This window comes from Ursus arctos, unplaced genomic scaffold (assembly GCF_023065955.2).
Source record: "Ursus arctos isolate Adak ecotype North America unplaced genomic scaffold, UrsArc2.0 scaffold_19, whole genome shotgun sequence".
Lineage (NCBI taxonomy): Eukaryota > Metazoa > Chordata > Mammalia > Carnivora > Ursidae > Ursus > Ursus arctos.
This window is the reverse complement of record NW_026622863.1, coordinates 44,885,092-44,911,063: the sequence shown is the minus strand read 5'-3', so window position 1 is coordinate 44,911,063 and position 25,972 is coordinate 44,885,092. Positions and strand designations below refer to the sequence as shown.

Here is a 25,972-nt window from a genome sequence, read left to right as displayed (position 1 = left end):
GAATCCAGCTCTAGCACTCCCTGGCTGTGTGCCCTTGAGCAGGTTCCTCAGCCTTTCTGAGCTTTCATTGTCTGAGTCAGGGGATGGTCATTCCCTCTCATACGTTGTCTGAAGGTTAAATGGGTTAATTTGTGGAAAGCATTTATAGCCTCCCTGGTGTAACAGCCTCCAGTAACAGCCTCCAGTAAACGTTTCCTGTTCTCGCTCTTTCAGAGGAGTGCCTGACACGCGGTGAGCCCTCAGGATATCTTAGCGATTGTAATTGTATTATCTTGGAGGCCCTTCCAGGGCTACAGAGCCTCCGCAGGTACCACCAGGAGGAGGGCCCGGCTGAAATTAGCATCTCCATTTTCCAGATGAGGAAACAGAGGTTTTGGAGGGTTGGGGCGGGGGTGGGGACATAATCAAATAAAGGGTGGCAAGTGCAGCACTCAGGCCTCCTCATCCTCCCACACAGCTGCTGCCCAGAGCTCCTCTGAGGTCAAAATTCTAGCTCTTTTTCAGATGTCAGGCTCTGCTAAACCCCCCTGTTATATGTGCTTTTATTGAATCTCCACCCCAGCCCCCAGAAGTGGCAGGAAGGACCTTGACCCAGGTGAGAACAGCCCTTTTGAAGGCTTCGAGGCAGAAGGGTGGGTGCAAGCTGGGTGAGGAGCAGAAGTGCTCGTGGGAGTCAGGGGCCCAGCTGTGCAGAGCCACCTGGGCGGGGAGAAGTGTGCATTGGATCCTGAAGGCATTGCAGAGCCAGAGGCTTTCGTTTATCCACCAGCCTTTACTGAGCGTCTGCTGCGTGCCTGGCATGGCTTCAGGTGCTAGGATGCCGCGGTGCACTGGACAGAGGCGCTCCCTCCATGGCACCTGGGGAATAAACAAGGGACAGGTTAAAGGGAGGTGCTGGGCAGTCAGTGAACATCAGGTGTGGCTGGGAGCTTCTGTAGTTGGGCTGTCAGGAAGACCTCTGCTGATCCCTGATCGGATGGACCCGGTGAGGAGAAGGACTGGCCTTGGGGCGCGGTGGGGGAACCACGGTGCCAGAGTTGGAAGCTTGGTGAGGTGCGGGGACCTGCGGCACGGAGGAGGCGTGTGTGGTGGGTCAGGGTGAGTGAGGGCAGGCGGGGCTCAGAGCCTTGCAGAGTGCTCTGAGGAACAGCTCGGTCAGATTTCGAGCTTCAGAAGGTGCCTTTTGCCAGAAGAGGTTCTCAGGCTTCTGCCTGGGGTGGGGGGTAGATTTTTGAGCCGGTCAGGGAGTTTCACATGCCTCCCACTTCCCCCTCGAGTAGAATCACTGCCTTAGAAACAGCGAAGGCGTGATGGTCGCCTCCCTCCTCTGTGGTTTTCACACCGCATTCCCCAGGGCCCAGGGCTGTTCCGTTTAGGGACAGATGGGGGAGGCTCAGCGAGGTAATTTGTGGCCCACCCCTCCCCAACCCAAACAGCTGGGCTAATATCAAATAACAGCGCAGAACAACAGTAAATACCTGATAAAAGCTGTGCTTGGCTGATTTGACCTTCCACGCAGCTTGTGTGCCTGAGGACCGACCACATTCCCGGTTGCTGCTTTAGAACTTGGAAGACCCAGGCCTTATGGGTGTACCTTCTAGTGGAGACAGGTGCCCAGCAAACAAATCTGGGAGAGGATATCAGTGTGTGATCAGTGTTAGGAAGGCAGAATGAATGGGGGTCAGGGGAAAGAGAGTGTGGGGATATTACTGTGTTTTAGCTGGGGTGACCCGGGAGGGCTTCCTGGAGGAGGTGACATGTAGGTCGGGATTGGAGTGCTGTAAAGGAGCCCTGGGAGGACTTGAGTGAAGACCCCTTAGATCGAGGAGGACTCGGCTCTGAATGCAGTTCGCAGAGGCCTGGAGAGCCTTGGTAACTATTGCTGGGTACCCAACCCTACTGGGCTCTGAATGTGGGCAGTGTGGCTCCAGAGTCTTCTGAGACCAGGTAAGCATAGGTGAGGAAGCTTCATACTGAAGGCTTAGTGCAGTAAGCAGAGGCCGGGATGTTGATTTTCCCAGGCTTGCTCTGGGCTATCTTCCCGGAAGGAATGGAGACCCTCAGAGCAAACCTCTTGGGGGTCTCCGGAAATCCTTTGGGATGGGGGGATGGAAAGGAGTGTCTTTTGAAGTTGATCTCCAGGCCTCTGGAGGACCCAGGGGCACCCCTCCCTGGGCCTCTCTTCAACTTTCCAAGAGCTCTCAGTGGAAGGCTCTCAACCACCAGGCCTCTGGGCTGCACAGTGGGGTGGTTCCGTGGCAGGCTCTTCTGGACAACCAGCCAAGCAGCAAGAGGCCCAGCTAGGGGAGACAGCCCTGGGAGCAAGACCAGGAGGGAGGGAACGAGGGAGCGGGGGTGGGAGGGGCAGGGGTGGGGGGTGGGAGCTCGGGCCTGGCCCCCTTGGGGGCAGGACCCACCGCCAACTCAGCACCCGCAGCGCGGCCTGGCTGTACTGGGTGCGTGAAGCAGGGGACGGTAAGCCGGGCTTGGCTAAGGGAAGACTGCATGTAGAGTCCGTGCAGGAAGTTCCTCGAGCCCTGCCGTTCTGCCCAGGAAGCTCGTCCGCAGATGTTGTTTCTAAGGGTGAGGCCAGAAATCCAAGCCTGCCTTGGTTTGCCACCTTGTGGACCCTTTCCGAATGGACCCCAGGGGATGGGGGGGAGGAAGCTGCCACTCCCTTGCCCCCTCCCTGCCTGATTTCAAAGTCTTCATCATCTCGTGGGTCATTGCACTGTGGTTGGGGCTGAGCTGGGTGTGCTCCCAGCTCCTAGCCTCTCCCTTGGTTGCTTTGGAGCCCTGGGGGCCTTATTTCATATCTTCGAGGTACATTTTGCTTGGCTGAAATGGGAACAGTCCTGCCAAGTGGGGAGGATTCAGGGATCCCATGTGTTTGAGAGTGCCTGACACGGGGCCTCCTGTGAAAGTGCTCGGTGGATCCATGCTGCTGCTGCTGGAGATGGTGAGCCTGGGTCAGGTTGGGCATCTGCGAGGGCACAGGGGCTCTGGACGCAGCCAGCCTGGGCTTGTTGCTTGGTGAGCCGCTGTGTGTTTGGAGCCTTGGGAGGAGGTGACAGGCCAATCAGCTGAGGTTCCTGCTGGGGAGGGCTCCCGACAGGAGTATCAATCATACCCATCACTGAGCCCCCGCTCAGCCAGACACGGCTTGGAGCAGCCTGTGCGTGTGAGCTTGGACACAGCAGCCTGTGAGGTGGGTAACAAGCACCACCATGGGTGGTTGGGAAACTGAGGCACAGAAAGCTACGTAGAATGCTCTGTTGTTATTCAGAGCTAACAGGGCGGCCTTTCTGTGCCGGGCCCTGTGGCGCCTTATGTGTCTGCTCTCACCAATCCTCACCGTGACCTGGGAGGTCAGCAAAACTCTTCCTCCCATTTCATAGGTGAGCGAGCAAAGGCCCAAGCAGGTTACTGGATTTGCCCAAAGTCACGGTGTTGGTAACAGACAGGAAATTTGAAGCCAGCTCTATCTGGGGTTGAGTCTGCGTTTTTGAGACTGGCTCTTCTGCCTCCGATCAGTGCCATGGCCACTGTTTCTGAGGTAATTACTGTTGTTGTTTTAAAAGTTTTTAAGTGATCTCTACACCCAGCGTGGGGCATGAACCCACAACGCCGAGATCAGGAGTCGCACACTCCACCGACTGAGCCAACTGGGCACCCCACAATACTGTTGTCCTAATGATCTTTTTGGCTTTCTCTTCTCCTAGATAGAGCTGGCCCGAAGTAGGCCCCAGTTCCGGAAATGACTGGATTAGCTCCATTCGATCCCTGCTTGGGAGATGGGGTGCAGCAGCCTCTCTCCACCCCCTAAAGCCCACGGAGCCCTGGCCTTGGCCAGCCCCTTCCTTCCCTAGAGGCCAGGGGGCAGGGGTGAGGGTTGGGAGATACTCCTGTATCCCCTACCTCGGGATCTGATTCCTGCATGGCCTCTGGAGCCCGCCCTTGGCTATTTGTGGTCATTTGGGTATTCCATTTTTTCACCGGTTAATTTATTGAGGGCCTACTGTGTGCTGCGTACAGTTTTGGCCGCGTACAGAGAGGCTGTACAGCCTCTCTCCACCCCCTAAAGCCCACGGAGCCCGCCCTTGGCTATTTGTGGTCATTTGTGTATTCCATTTTTTCACCGGTTAATTTATTGAGGGCCTACTGTGTGCCGCGTACAGTTTTGGAGGCAGAGAAGTCCAAGAGTGCTTGGTGCCGCAGAGGAAGGGAACAGAGATCTGGCTGGTCTTGGCAGGAGGGGGACTAGGGGAAGGGTCCTGAGGTGAGTCAGGCCTTGACCTGAAAGCCCAGAGGAACGGGCCAGGGAGGGGTGCAGCATAGGTAAAGGCCCTGAGGTGGCAGTGTGGTGACCCTGAGCACATACGCTGCAGCCAGGGGGGTGGGGTCAGCGCACAGGAGGGTGGCAGGGCCCAGGGCTGGCAGGCAAGTCTGTGCTGCTCAAACTGGTGTCCCTAGACCAAGGGTGGGGTGGCAGGCGGGTAGGGGAGGTGGTGAGTGTTGAGCATGTGTTTTGGGGTAGCGTCTGCGACTTGTCTACTTTTTTTAGCTGTGTGTTTTCATTTAGATGATATTTTCAACAAGTTAATATGGGCATGTCATGAATCATCTGGATGATTCCTTTTAACCAGCTAGTGACAGTATGAACGTAGCTGCCACTTCCATAGCTCTAACTCAGGCTCAGGCTGGCCCTTGACTTTGGTGTTTGCCTTTGTGTGATTGCTGCCTGTTTTCCCAAGTGCTGGCCTCATCCCCAGTTGTGCTTGAAGTACGTCTCATTGGGTCCCCGTGATGATCCTGGATTGCCAAAAAAAAAAAACCAAAACCAAAAAACCCAAAAAGCAAAACATCTTTTAAAATAATATAAACACACACTCAGGTTGGCGTTAAGATCGCGTTTTATAGGTGAGGACACTGAGGTTCAGGGAAGCGACCTGTACATCCTGGAAGGTAGCAGTCCGGATTTGAGTTGACCAGCGCTCTGGGTGTGGATTTGGGCCTCTGAGCCCTGTTTCAGCTCCCTGGGCTGAGTGGGTCAGGGGTTGGGAGTGATGGTATCACATGGGAGCTTCTCCGCGGCAGGCTGGGATGATCCAGCCCCTCGGGCCTGTGAGCACACCCCGGCCCTCACCTCCCTTCACCCCTCTTCCTGCTTTCAGTCCCCTGGTGCTTCACCAGAGAGGTTCTGTGGAGCTGCACCTCCAATATGCTGGCCCCTAGCCCTGTGTGGCTATTTGAGTTTTAGTTAAACTTAAATACAAGTAAAAATTTAGTTTTTTATCTGCACTATTCTCTGTAGCTACATTTCTATTATTACAGAAAGTTCTGTTGGCTAGATCAGCCGTCCCCTGCACTCACCTGCTGTGTGATCTTGGGCATGTGATTTCATCTCTCTGGGTCTCAGTTTCCTCTTCTGAAGAATGGGAACAGTAATGGCATCTACCTCCCGGGATTGCTGTGAGGATTCATAGGAGTCCAGACCTGGCACATCGTGAACACTTGGTAAACAGTAGCCGTGGGTAGGACCCTACCTGCTTGCTCCTGGGTGCCCCAGGGATAAGATGGGGACTCACACCACCAGACCCTGCCTCAAAACTGCTGGTCAGGGAGCCAGGCAGATGGTGACGTGGAGCAGCGCCTGTGAGGGTGGAAGCAAGCCCTCAGCCAGACTGGAGGGGCCCTGCTTGTGTGTGTGCGCGCGTGCATTTCTGTACATTGGGCAGCCCAGGGCTGCAGGGCATCAGGGATGGTAAGGGCAGGCTGGCCCGGCTGTGAGACGGGGCTCAGTCTCTTGGGAGTGAGGGCGGAAGGAGGTGGAAGAGGATCAGGGCTGGGACAGTTGCGATCCAGCTTTTCCTCTGCCGTGTCCCGGCTGCCCAGCGTTGGGTACTTGCTGCATCCTTCCTGTCCTCAGTTTCCCCATCGGTAAAATGTGGATCCTCGTGGTCCCCAAGTGAGCCAGGAGGTGAGAGAGTCAGGCCAATGGGGACAGCCGCAGAAGGTGGCTGTGATAGAAGCTCTGTCTCACGGGGGCCAGGAACTCCGCATCCCACTGTGCCCCAAGCCAGACCGTTCCCCATCTGTCCCTGAAAAATAGCCACAGCCCTTACAGCAGCCTCTGTTCCCCTCCACCCTCCTTACTGGGTCTCGTGCAGGCCACACCTGGCCTTGGCGCTACTCTCCCTGGGCCTCGGGTGCTCTCCCCCTCTCCCCGGTGCCTCATCTCTCGGTGGCTGCCTCATCTCTCGGTGAGAATTTCTGCTCACATTTCGCCATCTCAGTGAGCCCTTCCCTGATCACCCTGGATAAAACCAGAAACTCTCGCGCCTTCCCACATACCTAGTCCTCAGTGAGCTGCTTTTCTCCGTAACATCTGTCAGCTTCTGTTCCAGCATGTAATTTGCCTCTTCATTTAGCTTTACTTGAAGGCCTGTCCACCGTCTCCCCTCCCCCCATAAACTCCCCTAGGGCAGGGAGTTCTGTTTCAGTCACTGCTGTCTCCCTGGTGACCAGAGCAGTGCTGACACAACACGGGTGCCATATTTGTGGAATGAATGAATGCAGGATTTTTTGTTTTGCCTTTATTTGACCCAACTCTGACCTCAAAAGCTATGATTGTGTTTGCTACCCCTACCCTGAGTTCATGGAAGCTCTGGGCCTGGCCCTGTGGTTGGGGACACAGTGAGGGACCAGGACACTCCCATCCCTGCCTTGTGGAGTTCTGCATCCAATGGGGGAGGCACCATTACCCAGATAATTGTCCAAGTGACTGAGCACATTAGAGGTAAGTTCCGTGAGGGGGCAGGAAGGCTGAGCTCTGAGGATCTGTGACTCGTTGTGGGGCAAGGAGCAGTCTGGGTAGGCTTCCCTGAGGAAGTGAGGATTTAGCAGGTGAAGATGGCTGAGTAGTGTTCTGGGTGGGGGACTACTACGTGCAAAGGTCCTGGGGTGTATGTGTGTGTGAGAGAGAGCATGCACGCTCACAAATATCGTTCGAGGGACCAGAAGGGAAAAGTGCGTGTGGGGATGGCGCTGCTGTTCGACGAGCCAGGAGGCTAGGCGGGGGCCACTTGAGGTGGGCCCTTGTCTCCATGAAGGCCTTGGATGTGATCCCCAAACAGGGGAGGGACAGGGTGACAGGGTCAGAGCTGTGTTTGGACGGTCTTTGCCTGGCTGCAGCCCATTGTTTGGAGCCCGTGCCCAGGCCGACTCAGATATCTGACGTGATTTCTGTGGGGTGCTGTAGGGCCCTGGGTGGTGGGCTGAGGGGGAAGGTGTGGGGTGGGGGTGGCAAGGAAGAGAAGGAAATCTGCTCTGTGCTTATTCTTGTCCCAGTATCTTTTGCAGCCCGCCTCCGTCTTCAGCCTGCTCCTAGTCCTACCTGCTCCAAGTAGACAGATGGGGCAGCTGAGGGGACTGTGTGCTGTTTAAGAGAAAAAAAGTGGACCAAGAAGGTGGACTAGGTAAAAATTCACATGTTACAGAAACGTGCGACGTAGGAAGCGAGGGTCCCCCCGCCTCCCACCAGCAGAGGCAGTAACACCTGATAGGTCCTGAGCGGTGGCCACGCTGGCAGAGTTCAAGGGACTTGATGTGGATTGACTCCTTTAGTCTTCACCGCGGCCTTGGAGTGCGTTCCTATGTCTAGTGTGTGGATGGGGAGACCAAGGGGAGGAGCGGGGAAGTGACGTGCCCAGGGCCCCCTAGGAGGCCGGCAGAGCCACGGTGGGAGTGCGGAGGGTCCTGAGGCAGCCTTGACTCCGGCCTGTGATCCCGCCTCTCTTGGCACAGTTCCTTCCCCACGGGCGTCCGCGTGCACCCCCGCCTAAGGCGCTCTTCCCCAAGGCGCTCTTCCCCGTAAGGTCCATCGGTGATCGGGTGACTGCTTTTCTGAAGAGGATGCTGTGGCTCACGTCTACACTTGGGCCAGGACCAGCACGGCCAGCTCTGGAGCGTCGGCATGTGAGAAACCATCAGAACGGAGGACCTGTGCTGGGCGCACGTGTGTGTGGCAGGAGGGGGGGTCAGGTCGGATGTTCCGCGGAGCCGGAGCGCGCTGAACGCCGATGGCCAGGAGCCCGCGGAGGCTGCTTCTGTCTGAGGGCCGCACCGCCCATGGCAGGGGACGGCCCCTCATCCAGGAGTCTGAGCCCCAGCCCGTGGTGGAGGCAGCTCCGGCCTCCCTGCTGCACAGGGGGGAAGCTCGGAGCCCACCAAGCTGGGGAGCAGGGACCTGGCTCCTGATGTGCCGGACTCCCCCAGGCCATGTGGCCGCCGGCCCCGCCAGCTCCACGCTTTCTGGTCTGGACACTGGCACCGGTCATTGCGCTTCGTGACTTGGTTTCTTCATTAAAAAGAGATCGTAAAAGTGCCTGGGAGGGTTGAATTCCCACGCGCAGAACACTTGGGTGTGCCTGGCCTGTGGTAAATGAGACACAGCCGTCCGCTCCCTCTTTTTAGTGCTGTCACATTAACCATCGCTACGATGCCAGAGCCCTGGGGCAGACGTTTTGGTCACTTCCAGTCTTTTCATGATTTCAGCAAGTGTACCCTCGGCACAGTGGTTCGCAGCCAGGGGGTGGCTCTGCCCGCAGGGGACATTTGGTAGCCTGTGAGGACTTTTTTTTTTTTTTTTTTTTTAAGATTTTATTTATCTTAGAGCAGGGGGGAGGGGCAGAGGGGGAAAGGGACAAGCTAATTCTGCTCTGAGCATGGAGCCCCAGGAGCCCCAAGCGGGGCTCGATCCCATGACCTTGAGATCATGACCTGAGCCGAGATCGAGATTCACTGAGGCACCCAGGAGCCCCTGTGAGGACTTTTTGATAGTCACAGCTCAGGGAAGGCTGTGCAAGTAGACACCAGGGGTGCTGATAAACCTCCTCCTATGGGCACAGCGGCCTCTGCGCCAGGAATTACCTGGGCCCAAATCACATTCCTGCTGAGGTGGAGCAACCCCACCTCAGAACCTCTGTGCACCGGCATGATCATTTTCTGCAGGAGAAATTCCAACAGGGGCAGGTTGCCCCTTTTGTAGTATTACTAAAGTGCGCTCACAAAGCGCGGGACCAGTCCCCAGAGCTGCGGATGGCAAACAAGGGTGCTGCTTCCCTCCGAGCACCCCGCGCACACGTTTCCTCCCAGATTCCCGCAAGCAGGTGCTGCCTGTGGAAGGACAAGTTCTTGTTGTCTTTGCATTTATCTCCTGAGCAAGTCCTCCTCAGGGAGCCATAGGGAAGGCGCAGATTAGAGGGCAGGTGGCAGAGGCCCCCGGGGGTTGTAGCCCTGGGAATGAGCCCCACCCTGCTGTCTCCAGCTCCAGGAGCTGCAGAGCCTCGGCCTCCCCTCCTGCCTCCCTTATGCCATCTGTGCCGTCTGGCATAGAAACCAGGTCAGGGAGAGGGGGGCCGGAGGAAAAACGGACTTGACGAGTGGCAAGGGAAGGAATCTAACTTACTCTGAGCCTGTTCTGGGCACAGGGCTTCACTCTCTGCACATTCATTCCACAAATAGCTTTTCAAGTGCCCACTGTGTACCCAGCATCTTGCACGGCTCAGAGGATCCAGCAGGGCCCAAGACAGGCCATAGCCCATGTTCTTACCATGCTGACATCCTAGTAGGGAGAGGTCGACAGTAAGCTGATGAACAAGTAAATACATAACGTCAGCGATGATAAATGCTTACGGAGAAAAGTAAAGGATAAGGAGAGGTATAGAGAAAAATAAAGGGTAAAGGGAGGTAGGATGGGTGCTCCCTTTTGTCTGCTTGGGAAGGCTTCTTGAAGAACGTGGCATGTGGGCAGAGGCTGAAGAAAGTGGGGTAGAGCCCCTCAGGTACCTGGCAGCAGAGCATTCTGACCAAGGGAGCAGCACGTGCAAGGGCCCTGAGGTAGGGACGTCCTGGTGCGTTGGAGGAGCCACAGGACTAGGCAATGCTGAAATGGACTGTGTTTGGAGAAGTAAAGGGGGAACCATGCAGGCCTCATAGGGTCCTGAGGCGGCTATAAGGACTCTGGCTTTTACTCGGGGTAAGATGGGAACACCGGAGGGTTTGAGCACAGGAGGGATGGGCTCCAACTCGGGTGGTTACAGGGTCCCAGGCTATAGGAGGGGGTAGGACAGAAGTGCTAGAGCTCGGTGAGCCTTCACAGCCCTCCCTCTCCCTCCCCAAGCAACAGGAACCACACAACCCTAATTTTATAGATGAGGAAACAGGTTTGGAAGGACCCTTCCCAGGACCCAGTCCCTTGCCAGAGCTGCCACGAGGGCCTGCCCTCCTCTGAGTTGCCTCTCACGGATCTGACTCTGGCGCGTGAGCTAAAGCTTCTGAAGAAGGTACAGTTTGGAAACCATTGAGTAATAAGTAACACCTGTGAGTCAGATCGATGAGAATACTTCTTTAAATGTCTTAAAGAAGTTTTAAAATAAATTATTGTAGAGCGTTTCAGCTCAAACGGTAGAGTATGTCAGTGATACCCGTGTACTCAGCAGCTCTTGAAACCAATAAAAGCTCGTCAGAGTAGTTGGAGCCTCCTCGGGGACCGCGGTCCAGTCGCCTTCCCCCTCCCTGCTCAGAGCTGACCCCCGAGAGCAGTGATCTTCATCCCTGTTCAGTTGCCTTCTGTGCGGAGCTAGACGTCCCCTCCCCTCCCTCCAGCCCCCTCCCCACGCTGTGGGCTGGGAGTGTGCGCCTGCTCCCTGCTGGGGTGCGTAGCCCTTCTCCAGCAGGATCACTGTACAGAGGCAAGCTCTGCAGTCACAGAGGTCAGGGCGTCACCTGCCTGTGGCCACACAGCTGGGAAGCCAGCAGAGCCTGGGGGTGAAATTCGGATCCTCTGGATCTCTGATGCCTCTCCTTCCTCATTGGTGAGCTGGCCTTCTTGAGGGGAAAATCCAGGCACACCAGCCTTGGGGAGGGCGAGCCCTGGAAGCCAGGAGGCCTGATTTTGGCTCCCCCGCATTCTTTGGACTCTCAAACCCAGGTGTTTTTTTGTTTTTATAGTTATTTCTTTTGTCATATGGTACAGAAAAATATATTAAACCCATTTTGTATGGTGCAGTATAACAAACAGCTATAGAGCAGAGCCCTGTGTAACCACAACAGAACACGGTCCTCTCCCAGAAATTCCCCCTTCCGCGCTCCTACCCGCTCTCCCGACTTTTGCAGATTTGTTTCCTTGACGTTCAGCATAGTTTTATAAGTGAGAAAGGCACCCCTAAACATGTAGTGAGGTGTTGCCCGTTCCAAACTCACTGTGAATGGACGCAGTCTTGATGTGTTGTTGTGTGTCTGGTTTCTTCTGTTTATTTCGTGGTAACCTTATGCTGTTTCCCTGTTGTATGTGTCAGTAGTGAGTGGAAGAACGTTCTGCTGTATGAATTTACCTCCGTTTGTTTATCCGTTCTCCTGTGGGTAGACACTCGGTCTGTTTCCAGTTTGGGGGTTACTGTGAGTATTGCTGCTGTGAACATTCTACTATATGTCCCTTGGTAAACAAACACACTCCTTTCTTTCGGGTTGGGTTGTGGAATTGCTGGGTCATGGGGTGTGGGCACATATTGAGTTTAAATTTTTACTGCCAAGCAATTTTCCGTAGTGGTCTAACCATTTTATACTTCCACCGGTATTCATTGATATCTTTGTCAACTCTTGGCATTGTCTGTTCTTAAAATTTCTGCCATTCTGCTGGATGATTTTAATTTGCATAAATCCCTAAATAATGAGATTATGTGTGTTCCTTGTAGTGTGGGTGTCCTCTCTTGTGAAGTGGCCTTGCTCTTTTCGCCTTGCCTTCCAGGGGCCTCACCTCAAGCCTACAGGCTGCCCCAGGCTCTCGGCCAACTCAGGCCCAGACACTCAAGGAAGCAGCGAGTGGGGATGGGACCGTCCAGGTCCTCCCTGCCCTGGGGTGTGCTGCCTGCGGGCTGGCGGCCAGGGCAGGCCCCTGCGTGCTGACTCCTGGCTTCCAGAGGCTGTTCTCTGTCCTCTCGCCTGGGCGGCCTCCGCCAGCAGCTCCCCAGGGAGCAGGCCATCCCCCTGGCTTCCGTGCCTGGTATTTCATCACCTCAGTACTGCGTCACAGACACCTCAGCGGAGGCGCCACCCTCAGTGGGAGGACGGGCTGGATCCAGGCAGGGCGCAGGGGATCTTCCAGTTCCTCCCCCTGCCCTCGCTCAGGCTGCCTCTGGCTTCTTAATTGCCGAAATGGGAATGTAAAAAGTGGCCCCGGGGTGCTAAGCAGTGGCCAGGGCTTCCGCCACTCCTCAGCAGGAAGACCTGAGGTAAATGGCTTCCACGCTCTGAGCTTCTGCCCTCCCCTGGGCCTGGTCACTGCCCCTCTGGTGGGTCGGTTGGGATCATTCAGGAGGGTCTCCATGAGGGCACCGGCACCCTGATTGCTCAAGGCCACCCAGCTGGCAGTGGCTCTCGGACTCTGCGACCCTGACCACTCATGGCCACACCTGGCTGCCTTTGCTTCTCTCTGATCACAGCAGCTGCGTGTTTGAGCGCTCACCCACGTGTTTGAGTGTTCCCCGGGGGCCAGGCCAGGCAGTGGGCCGAGCCTCTGCACGCAGAGGGTGCTTCAGCGCTGATACCCCAAGACATGTGGAATAGCGGAGGTGAAGTTGCCGGGCTGGGGATGGGAGGGGAGAGCTGAGGTTGGACGTCAGGCCCCTGGTCTATTCTTCCACGTCCACCCTTCCTTGGGACTTGGGTTCTCCATCCCGGTTCTTTGAAACTTCCAAACTGAGCTGGTACCGGGGAAAGTGCAGTGTCAGCCCCTACATCAGGGGAAGACTTCTCGAACTTCCCACCACCGCCTCGCGTCAGGCCCTGTGTGTTCTTCCTGCCCACCTCTCCTCACTCCTTGGCCACACTGGCCCTTGGCAGTTCTTCATGCTCTACAAGTATTTCCTGACTCAGAGGCTTTGCACTTGCTATTCCCCTGCCTGAAATTCTTTTCCCTACGTGGCAGCATGGCTCCTTCCCTCCTCACATGTACCCCATACCACACGGCTAACATAACACCCCACATTCCCCGCCACCCTTTCCTCTGCTCTACTTTGCTTCTCAGAGCCTCTCTGCCACCTGACACTGTTCCGTGCGCACTCGTGCGTTGTCTGCCTCTTCCACTGGGATGTGAGCTTTGCGATGGCAGGGGCTGTGTCTTCCTGATGCTTCATTCTGGTACCCCTCTGGTTGTCTGGAGCTTAGGATACGCTCAGAGATTGGTGGCGTGAATAGACTCTGGAAATGTTTCCATGGCTCAATCTGGTCCTGGACTGGGGAGAGCTGGGTTCATTCATTACCTACTCGGCAGATATCCAGATGCTGTGCTGGTCCACTAGACTAGCACTTAATAGGTGTCGGGAGAATTGGCCGAGGAGGTGCACACAGAGCACCCAGGCAGCCTCTGAGGTCAGGAAGGCTTCCTGGAGGAGGCTTTGGTTCAGCTGAGACCTCAAGGAGGAGGGAGAACCCACAGAAGGTACAGGGGATGGAGGCCAGAGGGATGGGCCTGAGAGACAGAAGCCTGGTTGGGGGGGGGGCTGGAGACAGAGGTAGTACCGGGTATAATTATTGTCACGGTCATTAAGTTTTATGGAGAGCTTTTTAGGTGACCCTAGGCTTGTGGTGGGAACGACTTTGTTCCGTCTGAGCACGCTGGGGAACCCTGGAAGGGTTTTTAACCTGGAGGGACGGGGCCAGATTTGGATGGAGTCTAAGGGTTGAAAGCAGAGACTCAGAGCCCGGGGAGAAGGCCAGGGCAGTTGGGAGAGGCATCAGGAAGCGGGTGGATGGACAGTCGGGACTGTTGGGCTGAGCAGGGGCAGGAGGCAGCTGGAGTGAAGGTCAGCAGAGGCCGGGTCCTGAAGAGCCTCGAATCCCAAATGAGGGAGCTTGGCTCTTTCCCGAGGCCAGCGGGAAGCCATGGAAGGGTTTTGAGTGGGGGAAGGACAGGGTCAGGTTTGAGCGGTCCAGCTGGTGAATGGGGACAGATCGAAGGGAGCAATAACGGAGCAGGGAATCTAGGGAGGGGGTGGGGGGGGCCCTCGAGGGAGAGGAGAGCGCTGGACCTGAGCCAGTGAGCCAGGCCACCCGGAGGGCGGGAGGCGGGGCGTGGGGCAGGGCAGGTGCAGAGACCGGTCACATCAGAGGTGGACGTGCAGGCCAGTGGGATCTTCAGGCTCTGCGGTCCTGGGTGTTCCTGCGTGGAGCGTGAGCCCCTTGGGACTGGTCTGCCTGCTGCCAGAGGGAGCCCCTGTGCTGCTCCTGGCCCTGCCTTTGCGGCTCAGAGTCCAGAACGTGATTTCTCACCCTGCTGTTTACTTCTCTGTCACTGCCCATCTTGTCTTTCCTTTCGCTTCCTCCCACTTAGCTCCCTTCCCTGCCTGGACCCGGGCAGCCTGCCACTGTCACATGCCAGGCAGTAGTGCGTCCGGCCCACCAGCTCCCCTGGGGCATGAGAGAAAGCTGATGCCCTCGGTGTCCCTAGAGCCAGCTGCCACTTCTCTGGGGGCCGATGTAGCTCCTGACCTGCTGTCCGCAAATAACCCCAGGCCGGGAAAGGCGAAAGGCGCCTTGGGCTCCGTGGCCCCTTTCCAGGCCTGTGGCTCCAGGTAGGGGCCCAGCGGGCGGCTGCCTCCCGCCCTTCTCCCTTCCACCCTGGGAACCTGAGACGATGCAGTGGCCTCGGCGTCTGTCAGTCTGTCGGCTGCTGGTCTCTGAGGACGGAAGTAGAGGTCTCGGGGAAGGGACTGGGGCCTTGATCGAGCCCCCGGGACTGGCTCTTAAGCCCCAGACAAGTGCATACACAGTAGGTTGCTGTCTTGTTCAAGATCCTGAGCGTTGGAGACTTGTCTTCCCTCAGTCATCTGGTGGGGGCAAAGAGGGGACTGAGTCTGAGGGAGTGACATAGGGTGGTTCGGAGCAGGGGCTTGGGGGCACTTGGTTTGCTGAGGGTGGTAGGTTGGAAGGAGGGGAGGGGGCGGAGAAAGTGTGTGTGCGCATGTGTGTGTCTGCGTGTCGGGCTGGGGGGTGGCAGGCAGATGCTGGTGGCTTTGAGCACTCCCTCAGGTGCCCAGGGCTGTCTGATTCATCCCAGGTTACCTCAGTGTGGGAGTGACACGGGTGGAGCCACAGCTCCTTCCCTCCAGCCCTGTCTGGGCTGAAGGTGGGTGGAAGGGCTGCCGCTGCTCAGCAAGGCCTGCGCAGGCCAGGGAGCTCTGTTCCCTCAGGAGTAAGGCTCTGAGGGCAGGGTCATGCTCCCCCGACCCCAATCCCCAGTTGGAGTCCCCGAGGACGAGGCCACATCTTCCTCCCCGGACTGGGCCAAGTGGGCAGGGCTCCCTATCCTCACGGACTCCACCCTGTGCGGCGCCAGCAGAACAGCCCGAGGGTCGGAGAGCCTGGCCATCCTGAGGGCAGGGGCTGTGGCTGAATCCCCCTTGCGTTCTGATGAGCTCCTCTCTTGTCTTGCAGACTGTGCTCTGTCCACCGCGCCTCCTGCATGTCCTGCTGCCCTGAGCTGTCCCAAGCTAGGTGACAGCGTGTCACCCTGCCACCATGAACGAGGTGTCTGTCATCAAGGAAGGCTGGCTCCACAAGCGTGGTAAGGGGCAGCTTTTGTCCACTGGGTGGCGTATCTCCCCTCCTGCCTTGGCTTTCCTCCTGGCAGCTGGTGCCCAGGGAGGGCTGAGCCCTACCTGCCAGCCCCAGGCCAACAGCAACTTCCAAGCCTGTTTCATGGAATCCTTCAGCAGCAGCCTGGGGAGCTGCAGATTTGCCTGGGCCCGAGTCCCCGGCCTTGCTGGGCATCATCCTGTGTGAGCCCGCAGGCCAATCTCGAGTCTGCCTCTGCATTCATGGTCTCAGTCATAGCCCCATTTTATAGAAGAAGAAACTGAGGCTTGGAGAGGGGAGGTCACTTAACTGAAGTAACACAGTGAGGTAATACCTCAGCATTCATTCTTTCTGTAGTTACTCAGTGTGTGTGCTGTGCCAGGCTGGCTCAGGCTCCCAGACTCCTGGGACGTGTGGTGCCCTCATGGAGTTTACATTCTAGTGGGGGCTGGGGACAGCGAACAGAGAAGCAGACATACGATGTCAGGTGGTGAGGAGTGCTGTTGTGAGCAGTAGGGACTCTGAGGGCGAGCCTCTCTGAGGAGGGGACAGTGATGGACACCTGGGCGGGGGGAGGCCAGGGAGTGAGCCACACGCATAGCTGGGCAAGGCTGTCCCACGGAACAGGACAGCAGGGACGAAGACGGGAGTGTGTCTGGTTGAGTTGACCAGGCTGGCTGGAGTGGAGAGAGCGAGGACGAGCCAGATGTTGCATCCAACCACCCTGGGCCCTGGAGGCCACAGGTAGGACCTTGGCTTTAATTAACCGTGCAGGTGACCTGAGCCCAGGGCACCAGGAGCCAGGGCATGGCCTTGTCTGCTTGTATGGGTGGGCAACTGAGGCCTGGAGAAATGAAGTCATTGACAGTGAAGAGCCTAACAGCCTACCCTGTTAGAGCCCAGGCCTCCTGTCCCCAGAAGCGTTGTGCTCACTGGCTTGGTGGGGGGGCAGCTGTCCAGGCACTGTGGAGTGAAAGAGGCAGACTGTTCTGGCTTCCGTGGACCTTCTCCTAGGGAGGGAGGGAGGGGGCCAAGCCTAATGGGAGCCGCTCTCTGTGTGCGTGCATTCAGTCAGCAGACGCATACGGAGCAGCTACTGTGCTCCAGGCACTGGCGACTCGGCAGTGAACCAGATAGGCGAAGGTTCCCCTTCTCACGTTGATGTCTTACATTTAGTGGGGAAGGTGGGCGGCACCCAAGTGGACCAGTGCGTGCAGTGGTGGTAAGGGCCATGGAGAACAATTGAGCAATGTGAGAAGGGATATGGGAGGAAGCAGGGGGAGCTGTCGTAAACAAGGCGGTCAGGGAGGGTCTCACTGAGAAGGGACATTTGATAAAGACCCGCAGGAGTGCAGGGAACGAGCCCCAGGGCTAACTGGGGCAGGAGAGTGCAGGTGAAGGGGCCAGCCGTGGGTCTGGAGGGAGAGTGGACTGAATGTATTTGAAGAGGCAAGGAGGCTGAGGGGGCCAGCCCCGTGGGAACCAGGAGAAGTGCCCACCCATCTTGCCCTGTCCCAGTCTGCAGACACAGAGCAGTGATGAGGCATGGAGGTGATCCCCAGGGCCAGGCCTCCACGATCAGACTGGGCAAGGGAGACCTGTTTCCCAGTGCCCTTTCCGGGCATGGGTGGTATTTGAGGCACCTTGGCGCTACCCGCCCAGGGTGGGCCGTGAGTTTACAGCTGTCGATGGAGCTTTCCGAGCCTTGGCAGATGTCAGAGTTCTAACCCTGGCTCGCCACTTCCTCTTGGTGACTCGGAGCAAGCTCTGTCACCTTTCTGAGCCTTGGTTTCACATCTGTAAAATGGGTTAACAACCTAGGCCTCTGATCTAATCAGTTCTCTGAGGGCAGGGATTTTATCTGGCTGTTTACTGTGGTATCTCCAGGGCCTAGGAAAGTTCTTGGCATGCAGTAGGTGCTCAATAACTGATTGCTGAATGAATGATTGGGATTGTGTGTGGGTGGTATGAGTGTGTTAGGGTGTTGCCAGGGTCTCAGTCCCTGAGTGTCCCCAGGCCCGTGGCTCACTGGGCTGGGCTGTGAGGAGCCCTGGAGGCAGCCAGAGAGCTGTTGCTGGGGCGGGAGCTTGGGTCTGGTCTAGGGCTGCCGACGGCATTAAATGGGTCTCAGCCCCTCTTAGGCCTTCAGTGCCTCCATTCATGCTGCAGGGGCCCAGATGAGCTGCTGGGATGGCCTCGCTGGGACGCACCCACCTTGGGTTTGCACCGTACACACAAGGATGCACGGTGCTCCTGGGCCTCCCATTGCCCGCCATTCTTTTTTTTTTTTTTTTTTTTTTTAAGTAAGCTCTAGGCCCAACTTGGGGCTTGAACTCACGACCCCAAGATCCAGAATCGTATGCTCTTCTGACAGAGCCAGCCAGGTGTGCCCCCCCCCCAACCCATGGCCCACCATTCTGAGCAGAGGTGGGCAAGGGCAGGTGGGTACCTGTGCCATCTCACCCCACCGCTGGTGGTTAAAGTAATAGAGCCCCAGTTTGCCATGTGCCCGTCCGGTGCCAGGCACAGGGCTCTGCTCTAGGCAAGCCCAGTTTTGTGGCGTTTCCATAGCTGCCCTGGGAGGCCGGCGCCATCTTGTAGGCAAGGAAGCTGAGGCTTGGCAGGAAGACTGATTTACCCAGGATTCGGCAAAGACTTACCCTCTGCCTCCTGAACCAGCATTCTCAAGGTCTGGCCTACAGGCTACCTTTTGCTGAGCAGGGTCTGCTTTTGGAGTCCCTCATGCCCTGCGCCAGTCCCCTTTCTGACACAGCCTCTGCACACCTTCTGCCGGTCCCCACCAGGCCAGCCCCCGTCTGCCAGTTGTGAGGCAGGCAGTGTAGTGGTCAAGAGCGTGGACTCTGGACGGAGCAAACCTGACTTCCAATCCCAGCTCTCCCAGTTAACAGGCAAGTAATGGAGCCTCTGGGCTTCAGTTTTCTTGTTGGTAAAATGGGATTGTTGTGAAGATGTTTTCCCTTTCCTTCTAGGTTTCTCCCCCCCCCTTTATTACCAATACAGAAAATACTGCAGGTGAGTGCCTGGATCATAAACTCACTCTAGAACCAATGTCCAGATCAAGATATAGAACAAGACAGTCCCCAGAAGCCCTCTGCCCTTCCCAGACAGGAACACTTTCCTAACTTCCAGTAGCCTTAGTGTGTGTTTTTCTGGTTTTTTTGTTTGTTTGTTTGTTTGTGTGTTTTGCTCTTTAAAGTGGAGATAAAATTGGGATGCCTGGGTGGCTCAGTTGGTTAAGCGTCTGCTTTCAGCTCAAGTCATGATCCCAGGGTCCTGGGATCAAGTCCTAAATCAGGCTCCTTGCTCAGCGGGGGTCTGCTTCTCCCTCTCCCTCTGCCCCCCACCCCAGCTCGTGCTCACTGTATCTCAAATAAATAAAATCTTTTTAAAAAATTAAAATGGAGGTAAAATTTGCATAACACAAAGTTTACCATTTCAAAGTGTAGAGTTCAGTAGCGTTTAGTACACTCAACGATGTGGTGTCACCACCCCTCTGTCTAGTTCCAAAACATTTTCATCTCCCTGAAAGAAAACCTCGTACGTATTAAGCTGTCACTCCCCATTCCCCCCTCTTCCTAGCCCCTGGCAGCCTCCGATTTGTTTTGATTTGTTTTCTGTCTCTAAGGATTTAGTTATTACGGACATCTCATACAAATGAATCATACAATAGGTGGCGTTTTGTGTCCGGCTCCCTTTCACTTACCACAGTGTCTTTGAGTTCATCCATATCGTAGCTGGGATCAGTACTTCTTTCCTTCTTATGGCCAAACAACATTCCGTTGTATGAAAATACCACATTTTGTTTATCCATACATCGGTTGATGAACATTTGGGCTATTTCTACCTTTTGGCTACTGTGAATAGAGCTGCTACGAACATTGGTGTACAAGCATTTGAGTACTTGTTTTCAGTTCTTTTGGGTCCATACCTAGGAGTGGAATTGCTGGGTCACATGTTCTGTGTTTATAATCTGTATCTCTACAGGTTATATAAATTGGGTCGTATATTCTGTAATTACAATCTGATGCACTCTGATTAGGTAATATATGTATTTACATTTATGTGTATCAGGGTTGTATATTCTGCATTTATGACCTATAGTGTATTTTGTATTTAAGTTTTTGAGGAAGCACCAGCCTTTTCCACAGAGCCGTAGCATTTCACATTCCCACCAGCAGTGCACAAGGGTTTCGTTTTCTCCCACATCCTCACCAGCACTTGTTTTGTCTCTTTTCTTTTCTTTCTCTTTTATTATTTTTTTAAAAATATTTTTAGAAGGGGGAGGGGCAAAGGGAGAGAGAGAATCCTAAATAGGCTCCATGCCCAGCACAGAGCCCGACACAGGGCTCCATCCCTCAACATGAGATCATGACATGAGCTGAAATCAAGAGTCAGATGCGGGGCGCCTGGGTGGCTCAGTTAGTTAAGCGTCTGCCGTCAGCTCAGGTCATGATCTCAGGGTCCTGGGATCGAGCCCCGAGTTGGGCTCCCTGCTCAGTGCGGAGCCTGCTTCTCCCTCTTCCTCTGCCTGCCGCTCCCCCTGCTTTTGTGAGTACTCTCTCTCTGTCACATAAAAAAATAAAATCTTAGGGGCGCCTGGGTGGTGCATTCGTTAAGCGTCTGCCTTCGGCTCCGGGCGTGATCCCAGTGTTCCAGGATCGAGTCTCACATCAGGCTCCTCTGCTGGGAGCCTGCTTCTTCCTCTCCCTCTCCCCTGCTGTGTTCCCTCTCTCGCTGGCTGTCTCTCTGTCACATAAATAAATAAAAATCTTTAAAAAAAAATAAAATAAAATCTTAAAAAAAGAAAAGTGTCAGACACTTAACTGAGCCACTCGGATGCCCGTTTTCTTTTCTTTCTCTTAAATTACAGTCCTAGTGGCTGTGAGGCGGTAGCTCATCATGGTTTTGACTTACGTTTTCCTAATGACTGATGATGTTGAGCATCTTTTCATGTGTATAGTGGCCATTTTTATATCTTTAGAGAAATGCCCATGCAATCCGTTTGCCCATTTTTTAATTGGGCTATTTATCTTTTTGTTGTTGAGTTGTAAGAACTCTTTATATATTCTGGAAACTAGACCCTAATTAGTGCTATGATTTGCAGATATTTTGCCTGTTCTATTGGTTGTCTTTTTTTCTTCCTGATAATGTCCTTTGCACAAAAATTTTATTTTTAATGATCTACTTTATTTTCTTTCTTTTGTTGCTTGTAATTTTGGTGTCATATCAAAGAATCGATTGCCAAATCCAGGGTCATGAAGACTTACCCCATGTATTCTTCTAAGAGTTTACCATTTTAGCTCTTATATTTAAGTAGATCCATGTTGAGTTAATTTTTATATATGGTGTATGGTGCGAGGCTGAAGTCCATCTCTATTCTTTTGCCTGTGGTTGTCCTGTTGTTCCACCAGTTGTTGAAGAAACTATTCTTTCCCCACAGAATGCTCTTAGCACCCTTGTTGAAAACTGATTGACCATATGTGTGGGTTTATTTTTTGACTCCCAGTTCTATTCCATTGGTCTATCTGTCTATGCTCAGACCACACTGATTTGATTACGGTAGCTTTATAGTTTTGAAATCAAAACTTTTAAGTTTTGAAATCGGGAAGTATGAAGATTGACTTTTCTATTTCTGCAAAAAAGGTTGTTGGAATTTTGATAGGTACCATCCCATGTTGAATATGTAGATCACTTTGGGCAGTGTCGCCATCTTAACATATGTGAAGCCTTCCAATCCATGAACATAGGATATCTCTGCATTTGTTTGGGACTTTAATTTCTTTCAGCAGTGTCTTGTAGTTTTTAGTGTGTACATCTTTTGCCTCCTTGTGCTTTTGCAAATGGGATTTTTAAAAAAGTCCCTTTATGGATTGTGTATTGCTAACGTATAGAAACAACAGCTGGTTTTTGTGTGTCAATCTTGCCGGATTTATTAGCTCTTGTCATTACTTTGTGGATTCCTTGTGATAGTTTTACTTATTCCTTTTCAAGTTCAGTGCCTTTTATCTCTTTCTTTTTCTTTTTCTCTGGCTAGAACTTCTAGTGCAGTGTTTAACAGCAGTGGTGAAAGCAGTAGACATCTTGGTTTTTTCCTTGATGTTAATGAGAAAGTTTCAGTCTTTCATCACTGAATGATGTTAACTGTGAATTTTTCATAGATGCCTTTATCATGTGGGGGGAATTCTCTTCTATTCCTAGCTTGCCGAGTTTTTTTTTTTATCATGAAAGGGTATTGGGGTTTGTCAAGTATTTTTCTGCCATAGTCAAAATGATCATGTGGTTTTTTCCCCCTTTGTTCTATTAATGTGTATTACGTTGATTGATTTTCATATATTGAACCACCTTTGCATTCCTGGTATAACCCCACTTGGTCACGTCCTATAATCCTTCCTTTGTGCTGTTGGATTTGGGATTTTGTTGGTTTTTGAACTTTATATATATTGAGTCATTTAGAACCGACATGAAAGAATTGAATAAGTTAAGTCCTGAAAGATACTTGGGGCAGTACCTGACACGGAATACTACTAGAGTGTTACCTGATCATCGTCATCAGTTAATGGATATCCGCATGAGAGGAGACAAAGACTCAGAGAAGTGAAGTGACTTATTGGAGGCCACACAGCACACCCAGCTCAGAGCCCACCCTGCAGTCCTGCTTCCCGTGTGCCATGTGGGTCGGGGGCCTGGCCCAGTCTTGTTTACTTGCTTGCACAGTGGGCTGATGATGACAAGCATTTATTGAGCACCTGTGGTATGTTGGGCCCTAAGCTGGATGTCTTATGGTTACCATCTCATGTTTTTTAAGAGCTAGCACTAGAATTCACACGTCATACAATTCGGGAATTTAAAGTATGCAGTTCGGTGGCTTTCGGTGTGGTCAGAGTTGTAGACCCCTCACCACCATCAGTTTTAGAGCATTTCCACTCCCCTGGAAAGAACCCTGCCCTCCCCCTTGGCCATTCCCCTCCGACCTCCCCCCAGACTTCCCCCTCCCAGTCCCAGGCAGCCACAAATCTGCTTTTCACCTGTAGATTTGCCTACTCTGGACATTTTATACAAATGGAATAGTTTGTGGTCACAAGCTTTTTTCACTTAGCATAAGTTATGGTTCGTCCACATTGTATGTAGCGTGTAGTTGTAACTTCTTCATAGGACCGAGAGTCTCTTGTGTGGCTGTGCCACGTTCTGTCTCTCCATTCATTAGTTGATAGACTTTTGAGTTTCCACTTTTTACAGTTACGAATAAGGCCCTCTGAGGAGTGGGTCCTTGCCGCGTGGGCGTGTGAACACAGGGTGCTTGGATATTCTTGGTTCGAACAAATGGAAGCAATCAAGGGGCACTCAGAGGGCGCAGCAGCCGTTATACCCTGCCTGGCACAGTGTTTTGACATTTGATCCACCTGCACGGCTGTCCTGGTGAATACCAGCCCATGGGATTTGGCCTTACAGGGCCACAGGGCATGTGTGTTTGGAAGCCCGGGCCTCCCCTGGGAGCGGGCCACGCGCTGGCAGGGATGGCCGGGATGGCTTGCTGCTGGCCACACGCGGAGGCAGCTGGTGCCCTAGGGCACTGCAGCAGGCGCCTTCCTGCCAGGCCTGACCTCTGGATCACTGGGGCCCTGCCCAGCGCCCGGCCTGGCCCGGCCTGCGTCAGCGGGGGCTGCCTGGAGCTTTTCTCTAGCAGAGGTGGTCTCCTCCCGGCCCTCTCATGAACCCTCCTCCCACCCAGGTGCCCTTTGTGGGGTGCTGTCGCACAGGGCTGCCTGCCCTGACCTCTCTCCCTCCTCTCTGCCTCGACTCAGGTGAATACATCAAGACCTGGAGGCCCCGGTACTTCCTGTTGAAGAGTGACGGCTCCTTCATTGGATACAAGGAGCGGCCTGACGCCCCTGACCAGACCCTGCCCCCCCTGAACAACTTCTCTGTCGCAGGTGCGTCTTGGGGCACGCCAGGCCAGAGGTCAGGTGCTCAGGGAAGCAACCACTGGCAGGTCCAGGGGGCCCATGGGGGTTGGCCTTTCTTGGGTGCGGGCCTGTCCAGGTCTGGCTTGCCATCCAATCCATTTCCCACCTTTCCCACCTGCCCCACCTTTGTGTCAGCTTGGCCCGGGGTGGGAGGGCTGAACTGGTGGCCTGTGGGGAGCAGGAAGAAGGGAGAAGCCAGGCGTTTCCCCAGGCCCTCGCCCCAGGCATCACCGCCTCTGCAGTTGTAAATCTGCCAGCTGGACCTGTGGTGCTGGTGGGTGTCAGGCACCTGCCATCCTTCCTGCGCTCTGGTGACGGCCCACATCTCTGTCCCTCTAACCTAGAGACAGACAGCATGGTCTCCTGCTCAGCTGATCGCAGGGCTAACTTCACATCCTCCGTCCCATCCATGGTACCCCAAGTGGTGCCTTCTAGCCTTACGCTGGCCAGTGAAAGCTTGGCAGGCCCAAATCCCTTGCCTGGGCCTTGTAGAACCACAGTCCTGCCCCCGACCCCCTGCTTCCTTCCTTCCCTGCTCCCTGGATCGGTCACCACGTCCTCATTGTCCCACCTCCAGAGAACATTTCAGAGGCACCCCCTTCTCCTCTGCCACTCCTCAGCCCAGACCATCACCCTCTCCCACCCAGCTCCCTGTGCCAGCTTCTCCCCCTGGCAGCATCTGAGGCCACACCCACCCACACCAGTCCCCTCTCTGTCCTGCTTAATGCCTTGTCCTTGTCACTTTCCCTGGGTTCTGGTGACCCCGATGTGGCAGTGCCCCATGCTGGCTTCTCACTTGAACTGTCAGGCTATCCCGAGCAGCTTCTTGTGCATTTCTCCCTGGATGTCCTCTAGTCCACTTACCCACCATGTCCCAAACTGGCTCTCAACTCTCCCCTCCCCCAGCCGCCTCTTCTCCGTCTCTATCTCAGGGAGGGTCCTGTTGCCTCCTAGTGCTCAGGCCAGAGGCCTGGCCTCGTCCTAGTGGCCTCCACCTCTTCTATGGCCTGTCTCCCTGCCCTTTGCTCCCCTCCCCACGGCCCCACTCTGGCATAGCCCCGGCCTCCTCCCCCGGCTCCTGGCCTCCCTTCTCTCTCACCACCTCCATGGCAGACAGAGGGATCTGTTTAGATATCTTCATGTCCTTTCCCTATTGAAAGCCTTTTGTGGCTCCCTCTTGTCCTCAAGACGAAGCCCAAGTTCCTCACCATGCACCCCAAGCCCTGCAGTCCAGCTCCTGTCCGCCTCCAGCCTGTCCTTCTCTTCTCCCCTTCTTACATCTAGAGCAGAACCTGCCATTCCCTCACCATGCTGGACCCTCTCGCACTTCTGGGCTTCTGTACGTGATGCGCCCTTCTGTGTGGTTTGACTACATTCTGATCTCGTTGAGGGCTCAGTGCAGAGATGCCCCTTCTGGGATACCCCCTGAGCTCTGGGCTGGGTTGGCTGCCTCCTGGGCCTCCCCCGGAGACACTGAGCTGTCATTGTCTGGTGGTCTGTCCCCCTCCCCGACACACAGTGGACCTTGAGCCCCAGAGAGACAAGGCCAGGGCGGACTCCGTCACTAACGTATCTCTACACCATGTGGCACGCAGGCAGTGGCTCGGAATGTGGGCTGCAGGCCAGCAGGGCTGTCCCCCACTCTCCCGGCTCTGTCCCCTCTCTCTGTCTGCAGAATGCCAGCTGATGAAGACCGAGAGACCACGGCCCAACACCTTTGTCATACGCTGCCTGCAGTGGACCACGGTCATCGAGAGGACCTTCCACGTAGACTCTCCAGATGAGAGGTGAGTGTGGGCCTCTGTGTGGCCGCCCTTTGAGAGTGGCCCGGCCTCATGTGAGGAGGGGGGCCACAGATGGGCAGCGTCCCTTGGGCCCTGCCTAGGACTTGCCTGTCTTAGCCCTTCTGAGAGCTGGAAAGAGCAGGGATTCTTAGTCTGCAGACATTCTTCTGTGTTCCCAGACTGGAGGGTGCATCGGAATCGTGGGTGGAGCTTAACAGCACGGAGCTTTGGGCCCCGTCAGGGCCTCCCACTGCCTGCAGACCCGCGGAGGGTCGGGGAGCTGCACTTGTAATGAGCATTGCCGCTGATTTTGAAGTGATGGCTCAGACATTCAGTGTTAAAGAGATCCATTTAACCGTCAGAAGAGTGATACAGATTTACCTAGTTCAAAAATCAGTGTCAGGAGGTGTCTGTCACTTCTGCCCCATACACCCCTGCCCCCACACTCGCCGCTCGTCTTCTGTGTCCTTGGAGAGCTTCACGGGTGGACGAGCTCATTCAGATAGACTTTTGCACCCTGCTCCCGTGGTTGGTTCTTTTGACACAAAAGGTAGCATCGTACACAGA

At 54.8% G+C, this 25,972-nt stretch overlaps 1 protein-coding gene across 13 annotated transcripts in view; it reads left to right on the top strand.

Moving 5' to 3' along the window:
- AKT2 (AKT serine/threonine kinase 2) overlaps window positions 1-25,972 on the top strand; it is a 48,656-nt gene that overhangs the window by 3,366 nt on the left and 19,318 nt on the right. For 3 of the 13 annotated variants that reach the window (XM_044378071.3, XM_048223568.2, XM_057314392.1), the window contains exons 1-4: window positions 9,357-12,293; window positions 15,496-15,625; window positions 23,460-23,588; window positions 25,297-25,408. In XM_044378071.3, the coding sequence (XP_044234006.1) occupies window positions 15,580-15,625; window positions 23,460-23,588; window positions 25,297-25,408 (287 nt within the window). In that variant the 5' untranslated portion in view covers window positions 9,357-12,293; window positions 15,496-15,579. Of the gene's footprint in view, window positions 1-9,356; window positions 12,294-13,361; window positions 13,502-14,157; window positions 14,831-15,495; window positions 15,626-23,459; window positions 23,589-25,296; window positions 25,409-25,972 lie in introns of those variants that run through there. The other 10 variants (XM_044378072.3, XM_048223569.2, XM_057314389.1 and 7 more) reach the window with 6 other exon arrangements.